The sequence below is a fragment of the Varroa jacobsoni genome, unplaced genomic scaffold (genome assembly GCF_002532875.2).
Source record: "Varroa jacobsoni isolate VJ856 unplaced genomic scaffold, vjacob_1.0 scaffold_616, whole genome shotgun sequence".
NCBI lineage: Eukaryota > Metazoa > Arthropoda > Arachnida > Mesostigmata > Varroidae > Varroa > Varroa jacobsoni.
The window spans coordinates 132,515-149,079 of record NW_019213518.1 but is presented as its reverse complement, the minus strand read 5'-3'; the positions used below and the strand labels follow the sequence as shown (position 1 = coordinate 149,079).

The 16,565-nt window shown below is 43.5% G+C and overlaps 1 protein-coding gene across 3 annotated transcripts in view; it reads left to right on the top strand.

The window, feature by feature from the left end:
* Positions 1 to 16,565, top strand: part of dally (division abnormally delayed protein) — a 70,028-nt gene that overhangs the window by 21,967 nt on the left and 31,496 nt on the right. For 2 of the 3 annotated variants that reach the window (XR_015311742.1, XM_022835812.2), the window contains exon 2: positions 7,516 to 7,668. Coding sequence is in view for 2 of the 3 variants with exons in the window: in XM_022835812.2 (XP_022691547.1) it covers positions 7,516 to 7,668 (153 nt within the window). In the remaining variant the exon portion in view is untranslated. The remainder of the gene's footprint in view (positions 1 to 7,515; positions 7,669 to 16,565) is intronic. The other variant, XM_022835813.2, reaches the window with a different exon arrangement.

Here is a 16,565-nt window from a genome sequence, read left to right as displayed (position 1 = left end):
TTTGTGATAACAAATGGTGATAAAAGAAGCCTTACTTAGTATCTAACGGTTAATTGCTTAATTTCGCCGGTTTATATCAGCGTCGCCTACTAAAACAGCTTCGGAGAGCTTGCAATCCGCCTTTGCTAGACTTCATTACCTATTAAGGTTGATTCTGGTCAGCACCACAGACGTACCTGATACTCTCATAGGTCGTTTGGCCTGTTGGGGACCTCTATACAGGCGAACTGGAATGCTCGATAGAGGCGAAACTGAAAGTCGGGACCGACAAAATTCATCGTCTACCAATTTAAGACAACAAATACGAAATCCGATCGTAAGCAGCTTGTGGGCGGCAGTATGATGAAGACTGTGGTTTCAGCCTCCCTAAAGATTATTTCCAATAATAATTGACTAAGCTGTTTTGGTAGCCAGGCCAGATGGTCAGCTGAAAACCAGACTGCCGCTTGGACAATGATCTCCACTGTCCTGATATTTCAATGAACGAGCCGTCTGCCGTCGGTTCAGGTGGGTTTACGATAGAGGATCTAAGTTGTTGTATCACTGACGCTGCGTCGGTGGTAGATTTCCTGATCAATACGGCTGTGAGACGAGGATCATGTGAATATGTTTTTGTGTGTGTGCGGCGCCTTGCTATTTGTGGCGCTACGTAAACCGTGCAGATGGCACAAGCTAAAGCATCGAGAGCTTCCCGATCAAACACGATCTGGAAGGTGGGACATGTATCCCAGACTAATTGTTTGGGATCGGAGAGACTGTAGGGAAATATTCCGTCGGGGTTGAGCCTTGTTTCAAACAGACGCTCGAGGGTAGAATTTTTTAAAATTTATAATATTCAAAAGTTTGTTAGGTTATTCTATTTGTTCAAAGCAACAAAAGCAGCAAAAACTCAACAAGTTACTTTTTGCAGGTAAAATAAAATATAGCCTTATCAATAAAAGTAATTTAAAAGCATTAATGCTTAATGGAGAAAAACCTAATTTGCTTTATATGCAGACATGTTCACCTAGTGTCACTCAGTGGCTAACGTCAACTATAGGCCTTTACGCCCATAGCCCATTTTCTCCAAAAATGGGTTTGCCCACAAAGAAGCGTTTCGCCGGCTTTAAGGTAATAATAATAATAAGCGCAAACGTGAGCCACCGTGGTAGTTCGTTGAATATATGTTTGGCTGTTCATTTCGTCATAGTTTTAAGGGAATTCTTTTTCTATTCATTCGCTATCGAAAGCTAAGCACGATTATCGTTACGTGCAACCTCTTCCATGATAAGAGTAAAAACCAAAAGAAGCATACGTCCAAACCGAGATTCGAAATTTCGTCCGGCGACACCCGCGTCAGTTTACTTGAGCGGATGATAGAATGATAAACTATATAGACTTTAATAAAACTGTCGGGATACTGCAGACGTTAGCGTGCCGTTTAGCCGGTATAGTTGTGTGAGTGGCTTCTTTAAACGGTCATATTTAACTGTTATCCGGTAGAGATAGATCGAAAGAGATTGGCCACATAGCCCGGCCATGGACTAAAAAGGAGGACAAAGAAAGCATTTGCCATTAAAGAACCATATCTTTCAAGCAATAGCAGCTATAGCTAGCAAAAAAGAAAAAAAAAAAAAAAAAAAAAAACGAATCCTTTAACTTTTATCACCAACCAGCGTCGCAGCTTCCATAAAGCGATAAATCTATTAGTTGTCGTCCAATCTGAACATAACCATCAATTATGGCTAAGTGTAGCAACGCGATTACTCAACAATGAGTGTTCGCACAAAAACTTTCGATGTCGGGTAATTTTTAATAGCCTTCTAGCTATATATCGTCTGCAAAAAAAGTTCGGCTTTCTCGTTTAAATGGTTTAACACATTTTATCCACATTGTCGGCAATACCAATAACATACAAATGGTCACCGCATGTTGATCGACCCCGACAATAGCAGGACCTTCTGGTATCACTCATGAAGAACAAATCGGCTAAAACTTCCTTGGGCCTGGGGCGTCTTATGCTAAGCTAGCAGAAGCGGAATGTTTCGTTTCGGACAACGGGCTAACTATAAGCCAGCGCCCTCCAGGAGACAAGAATTGATTTTTGCACAGGAAGTTTTCGATCTGTATACGCAGGCGAGCGATCTAGAAATCGAGGGAACGACATCGATAATGGAGCGTATCATCAGTTCGTCGCCATTGTTTTCGGTCACCGTTGGTCGCCCAGGGATTTTTACTTGCGTCGCTATTGTTTGCGCATGGCTCGCTATCAATAATGATCTGCTGTATCTATTGATATTATTATCATTTCATCGCAGAAATCGTTGCTTAGTAGAAAACAAGCAACAGCTGGAAATTGTTTGAACAATTTACTTTCTAGTTAACTGTTGGAAGTATCACGTAATAGATAGATATCTTCGGAAGACCTGGAAGAACTCACCCAGATTCTCAACGTGTAGTCGTGACAGGAAAGAAGTTTGGCTGGCCTTTTGTGAAATACGGTGGTAGCTTTTTTGATTCTAACGTGCGCCAGTCTTCAATCAATAGGTTACGGTAAACAATAACGACGACGGCGACAAGAAGCTTGATTCTATCTATCCCTGGGTACCTGCATGGCTGTTTCTAATCTAATGTTTATAATACTGATGTTTTGTGCGCACTATACTAGGGGTTATGCTATCATTTCTCCACAAGGATGTCTATTAAGAAAAAGCTAAAGTTATAGGGAAACTGGTAACTCTTGCTTACCCCATCCATTTCTTATTACTCTTGTCCCAGATGCGCGATCATCGCCTCAAAACGTTACACCGCAGGTGCAGCAGCCGTATCATACGTAACAATTAGGATCGGGCGCTGTCGAATCCGGTTAATGTTTCGATTTTAACCATACCACGATGCCCTAGGCCTTTGCAACGAAAACTATAGGATTTACAGCAGAAGAAGCCTTAACAGACGAGTGCAGGTATTCTCTGCCGGAGCTGACTGGCTCTTGATATAGGCGTTACCACGGTTCCTGATATAGGGGTTACCACGGTTACCTCTGGCGTACCATCGTACGCCAGAGGTAACCGTGGCCAGACGCTGATAACCCAACTGGGGCGTGGGCATTTTCGCGTTCCACTGCGGGACTCCATCCGGTTAACCCGCAGTTGCCCGAGCCGTTTCGGACTGCAGTGTGGCAGAGTGCCAAAAGTAACCATTAGTCTATGCGTTGAGCGTTTATCTGCTTCACTTTCTGTTTTGTAGTTGTAACAGTAGGTTCTATTGACAACGTCTATACGTCCAGCCGTACGGGCTTTCATGGAAGATACTGCATCTTCAATCAGCTTTTGCCCTTGTTTTCGCTTTAGACACCGATCACTCACAGACACGCGCGTGAAACAATAGCACCGCGCAATTACGCTATTCAGCGGACGTGTGCCCGCCCCTTCACGTTTGAAAAAATTTGTAACGAACACTGCCATCCATTGCGATAGTCGTATAGTTCTACCTCAATGACTGGTAGTTGCCTTCGTTTTGCTGAGGCCAGCGGGACGACGGCCGTAGCGCATAGCATCGGTGGCGCCCATCCGCTCGGAAGAGAGTTGTCTACCTTGGAAAAGGGTTCCATTTACATATCAAACAGGACAGCTTTCTACCGGGGTTAGCTATGGACAGTACCTTGAGGTATATAGTGCGAACTGCTGCGTTGGAAGATTGCGCTTCCCCAACTTCACCTAGACTAAAATGCAAAAATACATGCATGCTGCCGTCGAATTTATCAGCAGTGGTCTTCGATTACTGCCCAGCGACTTAGACAGGCCTAGCCGTTAGAGCGTCTATTGTCGATCCGTTTAGCGAGGCACCTTCTCAATTGCCAATGCACTGGTCCATTGCCACGACCGCTGTCGTCAGCATCGCTATCGCCGACAGCTTCAAATTCGATTTAACCGCAGACAGATACCGCAACTGACAACCACGTATTCATATATTTGTAGTCGTCATAATGGTTCTATTAAAGCATATGTTGTTTAGTTATGGGCCGGACGATAGACCGCCTACATCGAATATTCGTAGAATACAAAGAGTCTTGTATCGCTCCGGAAGAACATAACCGTAATTATCTGGGACATCACGTAATGGCGACGTCACTTAGCTAGTCGGTCATACAGACAGATAACTGGGGGACGACCGCAAGACATTGGTACGATGCGGGGACAGATCCTCGATTGTACAATACATTTACAATAGTAGAGTATAAAGAGGTCTCTCAGCATTCATATAGAGAATCGTTGTGGATCCTGACCACTGAAAGATATATACCGTATTGCACTTGTTAAGATCAAGCTCGAGCTGAACTTGGACGAACGACAACAGCTGCTCGAACGAACGGGAACAAGCAACTATCGATCATCACAAGCACCTAGTAGTATATAAAGAAATGACTCAGTGAATAGAAACGTTAATGGTTGAACATATATATAAGGTATTTAGTAAAGATCAACCGAAAGCTCCTTATTGAACCCGCTTAAATAATTTCCAGCTATCGTAGTGTTGTTCGATTGCCCGGACGCACCACCAGAATCGAGCGAAGGACCATCGAAATTTGTCATCCATACAAATGTTTCTACCTAACCTTAGACGCAATTAGCCGGTTTGGGCGTCACCAAGCTGTCTATGAGAGAACAGTTTCTTTGGCTCATTATAAACTAGCAGAAAATGGATAGTCGTCAAGTCAAAGACTCTAGAGACAATGTATAGGTCCCTATCGCTAAAATTTGTGAACTTTTCAGACGCATTAATAATGGGAGTTCGGCCATGAGAATTCACAAGCCCAAGCAATTTTCTGTAGCTAATCCGACAGCAGACCCGAAGAACGTTCTCAGCTACTGCGTTACCTTACGTTACTGGAACTTAATTCGAATATTCGAGGTGGATTAAGTTATCTGGATGAGCAAGCCTGTGGCAGTTATCGTTCAAGCACGATTATTTTCGTGATCTTTATACATTTTTAAATTTTGACATCTGACGGTCAGTCTATTAACGATGTAAAGTTACAAGTTTTCGAAACTTAATATGTTGCACATGCATCAGATATATAATAATATAGCGTAAATAAACAGGAGTAAATAAGCCTGCGCTTTTTCGGGAAGTTCGCAGAGTTACGTAGACACATAAGCAGCAATTTTTTTGCCCCTTTCGAATCTGTTATTGTTTCTTATCATTATTATATGTACAAAAAAAAAGAAAGCCATGGTATAAATATGTGCCTTACACCTCGACTAAAGTTTGTGGCCTGATTCATAATTACATGCAGAAGTACAGAATGTTTTCATCAGGGTGGTCTCAGTTTGCGGCAGGCCATCCACTTCACGAGTTGATGATCCTACTTCGGCAATTCCACAACCCGCTTTCGCCACGTTTGATGTTAAACGGGCTCAGTCGCTAAGTAAGATTATAGCCACAAATCAGGCAGGTACCTACTAGCATGTTCTGTACTATATCTAAAAATTCACCGAAATGATGCGTGTGCCTATCGTTTCAACGTACTGTGTTGTCGGTCATACCACAGGACATATAATCTTTTAGAATGATAACATTGAGAGTGCCGCATAAATAAGTGGAACACCGGCCGAAGCAGAAGATGAAAGGGTCATTTAGCATCAATGTTCTGTAAAAATATAAAAATAATCAGAATAAAATGAGAAGAAGTACATGCCGCAAAAGATAACACAAAGTAAGTGACACTTAGTGTTTATATATAAACCTTACCTTTCTGGGCTTTATTATTATTTGTATCCATAGCAGCGAATCGCCGATCACCGTTATTCACGATTAAGCCAAGCTTGATTTGAGCTGTTCTTCCGTTGAAATGTGTTCGATATGATCGTCCCCTTGTAAAGGCTCTTTAGCCTTTCTTTCAGCCTCCTTGCTTCTAGTGGGGTCGGCGAACGTTAAAGGGGCGACGCGCAGTTCAGCGCTAAAAAAACCTATAGAACCGGTAACCGCACACATGAATACCGCGCATAATCGATGATGATTTTATTTTCTACTACACATAAGATGTTGACTTATCTAGCTTGACGCAAAAGGTCGAAAACGGTAGAACTAAACACAGAACACCGATCGACCGACAACGCCGATAAATATCATAAAATTATGTTTTATGTGCGGATCCCATTTTGAATGTTTTCTCTTGCGCAAGTCTTCTGTGTTGGTCTAAAAAGGGTAACGTTGGGACCGCATGACCATCTCTGGGGAGGAACTAACGCGCTAATTTCTCTGCGTAGTAGCGGATCAGAACTGCTAAGCAGATCCGCGCGTTCGTTCGATCTGTTACTCTAGCGGGCGTAATAGAAAACAAAGAAAGCGCGAATAAAAGTATACGTACTTCCTCTACTATAAAAACCTGTGGCAGTATCAAAGGACCTACTGGGTTTCCACTTCAGTGTCAGCGAGCTCCTCGGCTCCAACAAATCGAGCCGAGGAAGTCGATTTGCTTGAGCGAGCCGAGAATCGATTCGAGGAGCGATTACTGTTTAAACAATGAAACTAACAATGCCTATTTCCATTCCAATCTATAGTCATCGAGTAAACACTCTCAAGCACAATTTGTTAGATATCTATGAAAAGCATCTTTTGTAATTTGGAACGTTTCAACATTCATTTTAGCGACTAATTCGTCATTAAAAAACTTGCCCCACTTGTCTCCCTTCAGGCCACTGTAATCCTCTTGGTAAGGCTGCCCCCAACACTGAGCCATTAATTACCTAAGCTCGTGCGTCAGCTATTCGCTAATTCCAACACATGATAAACCGCGACACTCATCCCTGTCAATGGAGTAACGATCCAGGGAAAATGATGGCAACCTATGCCTGTATGTAGAACCTACGCCATGGAACCTAGGTCGAATCGGAAACGCTGTCCATACCTTTATAAGAGGTGACCTCGTCGTGCTCGATTCCGACGTGCTTTGCGTATCATGTGAGTGGTCTAAAACCGGCAAAACTGACCGCAGTTTCGTCCGGCAGCGACTTCCTCCTCATGGCCTTACACTTGCGAACTTATACAAAGCTTCAATTTACGTACAGCGAGAGAGGTAAACTCAAAACGGACAAACATTCGTTAGCATCTACGTTTTCAGACATTAGAACTAAATATACCGAAAATAGCCAACGAATCATTGTCGTCCGCTGTTGAGAGCTTCTGTTGGGGCAGACTGTCAGTGACTAATATTATTACTATCACTGCTGCGCCACCTATGCTACAACCCAGACAATAAAATTAATAGTAACAGTGTTGCCCAGAACCAGGAAGTATGATGGAAGCGTATCTAATTATCGGCTAGATGATCGGACTCGATCAGCGCTTCCGAAACCACTGGCGTTTTCACGAGATTAATAATGTTGTAAACCAGAGAAGCGTGAATGAAACGTTGCGTGCTCTGTCTAAGAGGCAACATCGTAACGTGTTGGTTAAGGCAAAGAATATTTAAATTATGCCTGAGGTTAAGTTGTCTAACAGTTCGAGTTTGTATTTTTTATAATTGTATTACAGAAGACGGTGACTTATGCGGCGGCCAGGCGTCCTGTTGCTCACGGGACCTTCAACAGCGATTGCTCAGGCAGGTTCCCCATCTGATGCAGCAAAAACTTCGCTTTGTCGAGACGAGCGCCGATGACCTAATTCGATTTGGCAAAGAGTTTAAAGGTACGTGACACCGAATGTAAAACATTGGCTTTTAACGTTTCCTCTTTGCTTTACAATCTATAACAGCTGAATGAACCACTGTTTATCAGTTCCTAAAAACCTCAGCTGCAGTCCTTCAGATGCCTATTCCCTCGATCAATAAGTGTTCAGTCAGGAGCTGCTCGCTTAAAGGGTCAAGTCAGAAATTTATTTGACTTTTGTCTGCCAGCGACAAAGCAGATGGGGCAGTTACACATGCTCCACTCACATGAATGTGCTTATCATCGGTTCGGATGATGGTATACGGATCTTGTCGTTCGGTCTCGGCTTAAAGTCGCTAGCGAACATGAAGACTTTCATCTGTCGCCATTTAAATCGCGATTACCTTCAACAAGGTCACCACTACTAGCCTTCACAAAAAGAATATTTCTCTCGATAGGCTCTCTGAAATGGCACAACAAGCTATTGGTTATCATTACGATTACTTCACTGCTACTGTTATAGCTATGATTCTGTAGGGCCTTTCCGAGGACCTTTGCCTCCCGAATGACGATTACGTTGCTATAGGCGCCATTGTCACTAAGCCAACATCATTGTAGAAATGGTGCAAAATTGGATCAAATAGTCAGATGCTTGTACGCCCGTGGCCAACCTATAACCCACGCTTTTCTGGGTGACACAACTCGTTTTCTTTGTATACCCGTCCGCAAACTATTGCGCATGTTGTACTGTTGACAATGGCAACACGGCGACAAATGATTGCAATGATAACACAATCGTACCTGTAGCATAGATATGGACCTTCTGCTGGTAAAGATCGCCCGAAACGTTGGTGTTTAACTACACTAGCGATTGTTTTGTATTGTAATGGGGCTACACGAGGGCGATATCTTTAACAATACAACGAGAGGGGAGCTAGGTAAGTAAACGGGAAAGCAGTCATGCCTTTTGATCATGGAAAGGGACTGCCGCTAGTGATGATGTCCATCTGCAATAAATCATAGGCTGGATGAATTGTCTAGTAATGTGGTAATGGTCATAATGCGTACTTAAGCAGACATTATCGAACGGTTACGAGGAGAGAAGGTCACTGCTATATTAAGCCCGAGCAAGAACGGTAGGCACAATAACGATAACTAAGTGTAGCATAAAAATTATCGAGCTCGGTATTATATTGAAAAGCAATTATTACTAACTGAAGTTTCCGGAAGCTATTTCCGGCTCCTCACACCTGGGACGATTGAGATCATAGTTATATATATTTACTGGGCCCTGTTTACCCGGCTTGGAATGACCTCAGACGTTTTCCACACGCAGTGCTCAAGACAAGTGTAGAAAGTTTTGCTAAGAAGATTGAATCATCGTAGATACTCGAGTGGGTGAAGGTACTGAACGCTTGGTGACATCATTCAAGATTGTACGTACGTGGTCTCGCCAGCTATGACGGCAGCAGCCGCCGCCGCCGCCGGCACCATCGCCATAATTACTGAAATCATTATTATGAATGCTTGTGATCGACTTTCGATTCATGCGCCATGACCATTCTAGAACCGTCCAGATTCTGCACAGAATAGTACGAAAAGTTAATAGTGAAAGCAACACTGACAAAAGGATTCCAAATGTAAAGTTTATCCATTCCTTACCAAGGAGACATGGACTGCTTTGACCGCCGTTACGGACAGTAGCCAATGGGAGTGTTCTTAACCGATTAGTTGATCGCCAGAGATCGCGGGAGACGCCGTACGCACGCGTGTGAGCGACAGGAACATCTCGCGTATTCTGACATGACTGCTGGAGATGTTGAATGAATCGTACATGGTCGATGTAAATGATAGTATTTATAAAGTCTAAGATTTCGCCTGTCCATTGTATCTTTGGATGGTAATAACTATTACCTTAGTTGTTAGCTCGAGCTGATGCCGATGCGACCTCATTCGTCGAATGTCGTTAACGAATTGAGGTAGCAGTGATAACATGTGCCTGCCATCAAGTGTAGCCGTTTTGAGTTACCTACCGTTATATTTTCAGTGTTAAACGCTTGCTATCTAAAAAAATCAGTTTCACTAAGGGCTATTTACGTAATGATGATGACAACAATGAAAATAGTAAGTAGCTGATAGTTTGAAATGTATCGCTTTTCGAGGCCGGCGACGTCATACACCCCATTCGGTCATGGCCCAAAAACACAAGGAAAAAAAAAGCCCAAAATAGAACGTGCTGTTATATATGGGATAGTCTTTTGAATTGAGTGATAATATTAAAAGAAACGCTGATTGTTTACACCGTTCCATAGTTGATAACAGTCGACTGTTATTATTGTTTGCGAAATAGCCAGGTCGGTGCCGCAGTGTAGGTTATCAATAACACAGGCGTCAAAGTATTAGATTTAGTCGACGCGATAAGCCAGCTTTCCACTGTTCATCATCGTAGCAATCAATAGGTCTCTGACTAGAACTTCTACAAGCCAGTTAACGTCGTACGGGATGTAATTGAAAAGCTGTTAACCCGAACTTGAAGGTCCAATATCCCGTAGGAAACCATATGTATGCGAATATTATATGAGTGGTTTGATTACAGATGTTAGTGACTCATTCCGTTCATTTAGGGTGACACCATTAATTCTTATGGGCTCATATAAGGGATCATTAGCTTACGTTGTATGGTATTGTCAGCATATAGCGCGCAAAAAGCTAGAATTGAACGCTCTGCCGCACTGAACATTTGCAGGTTTCTCGCATGACAGCTGAACCGCTAGTTACGGTATTCTGGAAATATAGATCAATAAAATGATGCTATAGGAAAACGTTTCCCCAACAAATAGCTAGCCAGCTTGCTAGAAGTTAACTGAGAGCTAGTCCGTGAATAAATCTATATAATCGTTTATATAAGAGACTATGTATGTATGTAAAAAAAAAAATGTACATTTCTACACTAAAATGATTTTTTTTGTGCGCCCTAATACAGTTACGAAGAGTGTTCGTGTGCAAAACCTAATGTCCTTTTAAAACGGATTTGAGAGGCCGCGGCTTTGAGAGCCTTAGTCCTTCGTTGGAAAGCAACAGGTACAGTACTGCTGTACTAGACAGGCACACCTAACGGTGCCATTAGTAGATAGTTGGAAAGCATCTAGTTTGTTAGCCAATAAATAAATAAAAAATATCTACTACTAACAGATAGCAACCAGCTTTTTTGAACGCAGCTGCTAAGAGTTCGCAGCTCTACTCCTGAAGTCATGCATTTCTAAATACAGCCAGAGCTGTATTTAGAATGTGAAATAATAGCGAAAGAACGTCTCCTTTCACACCGCTACAAAGAAGAAGTAATATCCTTTTCAGCAGAGTCCAGTTGAAAGCTACTCCATGTTATCGTTAGCTTCTGGCAAGTAAATAGTGAGTGGTGCACTACAGCCAGAAAGAAAAGTTCAAGTCGATCTATTTTTTAGGGTTGATTTTTTACAAAATTCATTCTAGGTAGACATCCAATAGCGGCGGCACTCTGCTGGCTTAAGGATCACTGCGAGCAGACCGGAGAAAAATCTACCTGATCTGCTGCAGACAAGAGCCGTTCTATGTCACTTGGTTGTGTCTTCTAAAATCTTGCTACCACAGTATACGATGCGTCGCCTGTAAAGGCTTCTATGTATTATAGTACGTTGTTTCTTTACGATAGCGCTGTTACGGCATTAGCCCGTTCCTCCTTCAGTTTCGTGGCCCCTGAACACTGATCTGCTTTATATGTATATCCATAACTATCTGCCTTTTCAGTGAAGCAATCCGGCTTCCATTCAGAGATTTCCTTCCGCCGGATTTCCAGTAACTGAGTAAGCCCAGTAAATAAGCTCCCTTTTGTCGAAAACAGATTAACCCATAGTTTTGCTGTGCGAGTGTCCAAATACTGCCGTTTCATTAGTAGCTGGCAGCTGCGTGAGAGTCATGCGAACCAGCTGCGTGTAGGGACCAGATCACGATTAGATAACTGGCTGGTTTTAGAAGGTGCGTTCATTCAGCACTGTTGATTAGTACCCTGTCGTATGGCCTCATGATCTGTGGTGGGACCAAGTGACCTGCGTGACACATTGCTGCACGCGTACGGAAAGCTAGCACTTCACTCCGGCATGCGGTAAGATCGCCGTCGCAAAGAAAAGGGGAAAATTAGGAGGTCAGGAAGTGGGTTATGGTAGCTGTTCTGTAGCGGACGAGGTCGCACCAAACGAACCCCCAACTTTTTGCTGTTGCCCCAGTGCTGAGAATAGCAACAGCGCGATCGAATTCGGCCGTACTGGACAACAGCAAAAAAACATATCGATATAATCTCAGTCGCAAGGGCCGGTCCCATCACCCGTCCTACCGCGAATTAGTGCCGCGCTTTTCGCTTTCGCCATCGTAGTGACCGCTGTGGCTGGTACTGCCATTACCACCCTAGCCAATTCATTGGTGATCGTCTGTGTCCGCGATCTTCGCGCTGCTCGTGGCCGTAGTGTCGCCGGGGATCTGTTCGAAAAAACACGCCGAACGTAACAACAAGTTACCATAACAGCGAACGGCAGCAACGTACCATACGAACGGCAAGCGTCTCACTGTATACGAGACTCGATTTCTATTTGAAGTGACACGCCGGTAAGAGTCAACCATAACTTATTTTCTTTCTCTCAATTTAAATATCAAAGTCATCGTTTCGTATTGATTTTGGCGATTTCAAGCAGCCGTAGTGCACACATCTCTATATAGTGTCATGTAGCTGTGCCGACAAGATGCGTCGGCAGAGGATCAGTCGTTTTGACGTTCCCAGTCTGAATAGTCGAGAGAGGAGGATTGTATTGGGCTACTAAATACTGTTATTGCGACATTATTATGCGATACTGATTCGGCCGCGCCGCGATATAAGTTCCAGGTTCAAACAATACAGATACGCGTACGTCTTTGTAACCAGAACTACTAACAGATACTATAAGGGAAAACTTGTTGTTGCTACTGCCGCCGCCGCCGCCGCCGCTGGTAGCGTAAAAAGCTGGAAGAAACGACGTCCCGACAAACATTTAGCGACCGTAACGCCTATTCGTATTATATATTTTACCGTTCATACAATTGGCTTCATTGATTCTTTTCCTATATTTGCTCGTTCCTCGGTGAGTCCATTACATTTTGACGTCACTGATGTTATTCATCGCATCAAGTAGCCAAATAAGATCATCTCATACCCCGTGGATATCAATAGCGGTGGAACACCGGCGGTACCATTGTCGTAGCGGCGGCGACAAGAGATATCAAAGCCGAAACGATACGAGCAGTGACAGTATAAGACAAAACAAATCCGATATAGTTGCTCGCTTAATGATACGTTCTCAAGCGTACGTATACGGCGCAGACCGCGGCAGTTCGCAGCTGGTACGAGCAGCCGGCTAGAACGGAAATGGCGATTATTTAATCAATGAGATTTTCGTGCACGCCGTATCTAACTCGTAGACTCCGGGCACGCATTGTGCCTATCTGCGTGTATGCATGACTGTAATGCAACCTTTGAATCGTCGGCGTTGCCATCTACCGAGCAATCTTTCCATGCAATTGTCTGGCCTAGCAATTTTTCGCCAAACGAAACTGAATTATGGTAGCGAAACGACGCTAGAACGGACAGCGTCGGCAAAAGCGGCGGGAATTTGCGTCAACACGAGATACTCAAGGAGTAACGGTTGGAGTTACCCATTTGTTTGCTTGGCCTCAGCATGGTTGTTCTCAGAAATGAAGAGCTAGAAGACATAGGGTAGCATCGACAGACTGTCTGTTAGTAGAACCATTAGGAGACGAGCTGATTAAGGCGTATTCATTATTGGTAAAAGTTAAAGCTTTAAAATCGTGGCTGGTTACGATTTGCACGCCAGAGCGAAATGGTATTTTCGTATGAATGAGATGCTGTGCCACCAGCCACTAGCCAGCAGTAACACGATTATGAGTGACAAAAAAAAGTTTCCGCATTTAAGCAGATATATAGACGACGATGTCCGCCACCACAGCAAGCCAGGGAAATATTTAGCCTGTAAATATAAATTCTCTTCCAATAAAGGTATTGGTTATGAACCACTTCATCGGTCGTCAGGCGGATGCCAGCGTTATCTCGTGTTCGATCACAGACATTGCAATCTTTCACCCCTTTCGGCCTGTTATACCCCTTCTATACGTCTCTATTGATACTATTATCATTGTGATTATGTGGAAATTTGAACGTCGAGAAGATCGGTTATTTTCGACACCCGTAGCCGTCTCTATTATATCTGCCATCGTTTAGGCTTCACTTTGGTGTCCTGCCGCCGTGTTTGCGTTCGATGCTCACGAGCGTTGCAAACCCTACGTTGATTTGGGGAAACAGGACTCAATTTGTCGGAAGACAGAGACGCTATTCTGACGTTATGTTGCTTGGCCTTCATTTTAGTCGACCCCGTGTAAATCAGCCGTCCGAGAAGGGCAGAAGCGAATAGCAATATATAAGAGTCTGAGTTTTCTACACCGCCACGTACCGTATGCAATTATGTCGATAACCGAACCGTTTGAGGCTGTCGATGTAATTTTGAATTGTAGCTAACGGATCATTTTATGTAGTCCTTTGACGATGTTCTTATAAGCCCCGTAGATTTTGTCGGAGGCCTGAACGCATTTACGACTCCGAAAAGAGTTCGTTTCGCTTGAAACTTCTAGAAGATAAAAAAAAAATCATCTAGCTTATTACTGTACCCGTCCTGCAGTGGTCCTACCACTTAGGACAGTTGTTCGAACTGATAGGTAAGCAAAAACGGTTTCACACAGTATTCGGGCAGCGATTTCTAGCCTCGAACAAACCTGCTTGATCAGAGTCGGGCTTTAGACGACGCACCAATTGTAGCTCTTTCCCGTAACTAGGTCGCTACTGACTGCTGTATAATCACTGACCAGCTGCGTCCGAGGGGCACGCGATCTCGGATCGGTCATCGACTTTTCACAGTACAAATATACCTTTGACACATTCGTCTATGGGAGTCTGTGACGGGACATCAGCTCTCGTCATGGATAGCGCGGTTTCCGCGTTCGTCCGTTCACCTTAACAGTGTTATTCGTTTCTATTTAAGAGGCACGATTTTTTCGTGTTCCACTGTGCCAACGCACTCAGGACAGAGACGAAGCTAGGCAACGATGAATATTGAGTTAAATGATTATAGGACCGGTCAATGCCGCGATGATGGCCACCAGGTGGATTAGCCTCGAAGCAGTTCTTTTTATTGCAAAGAATATATCCACCCGTACACAATCCAAACAGGACTGGTCTACCGATCCGGATGAACTAGTAGCTTCTTATAGGCCACTGATGCGGACCGTTAGACATCGGAGGACTCGCACTTAGTTACTGGGCAGGATCGTTTCCAACATTAGGTCGCATTGTTGTTTAGTCATAACAGCCAGCTCTTCTACCATTGGCTAGGGGGTGATCTTTGTATGTGGATGTGCGACAGAGTTCATGGCATTGCCTCTTTCGCAGATCACCGATTCATTCATTCAGTGAAGCTACTGGAATGGAATATTTGGCCAACTCCGTCAAGTGTTGGCGCTGTCCCTGCTGTATTACAATATATACAATACAGATAATGTTGGTCGCAATGCAGTCTTTGTAGAGCCTATAGCGTACACATGTCTGGGGAGGACGAAGCAGTTTGACAGTAAATGATGGCCTTCTCACTGAGGACGTCGAACTAGGACCTGTTCTGAGCTATAGTCCAGCAGTGGATCGTGTGGGAAGCAACAATAGAAATGCTGACTATCTAACCACTATTACTGGGGTAGTCGTTACACCCGCGACGTAACCGTCTTCAATGGCGCACGCGACAGATTCGGATTAGGTCGCGGACTGATCGCGATTAATCTTTTATAGAAGACGTCACATAGTTGAATCTTTTTATATAGATTCTATTATTATAGGCCATTTATTATAAATGGGCTAAGAGGTAACAGATGCAAATAGACATGAACTGAACGCGTGCTTGCCCCGCGGCAAAATAAACATTGTATGAAGGCTGTAATCGTGGGGGTATTTCGTACATTCGATCTAGATCATTCGAGTTAAATGACGCGCGCGGTTACCAGGTAAGTCAATGGTGTCGGTTTTGTTTGCTTAATGATGCACGAGCCAAGACGCTTGCAGTTCGCTCACTGTACCAGCGTGGGTTTTTTTTTTCGACTTTGTATATCTCCACATAGAGTTAACTTTCAACCGATATGAAACGTATTTATGGTTTTAACAACTATTCAGCACGTGACCATATACAACTACTACTAACAGACTATCTACCAATGTCAGGATAATTTATGTCAGTGGCACCTTAGTGGTTACGAGCTACTGTACAAGGAGCCAGCAGGCCGGCATTGCGTGCCCCTATATACCGTCAATAAAATCAGCATAAACCAAATATTAATCACGGCAATACTTGAAAGCGGACTCTGCCTGACGTCTGTGTTTCTATTACTTCGACTTGTATTTAGATAAGTAAGTAGTTAACGTGGTCGGTATTAAATGCAATCTGTTGATCAGATTGGGGCATCGTGTGCTTCAACATTATCCGGAGCGTTTCCTTCAATGGTAATGTTTTTCAAACAAGTATGTTTCAAGCATGTTAGTACGAAGGTATACATATAATACTAAGCTCGTGTCCATCAGAGGCAGATCAGTGTCAAACCTTGAAATACCACAGTGCTCAATGATACCATCACACCTTATTATTATCATACCTGTTACATCTTGTCTCTTAACAGCAGTCCCCCAATAATATTCGTATTCAATGCCACACACACGTCGCTAACTGTGTCTCAGTAATGAATTCGAAAGCTGCCGGTTCATAGTCTAAGTAGTACTAGGTGAACCAGTATAGTTGGCTTGAGCTTAAGTTGCTAGAGAAAGCCAAG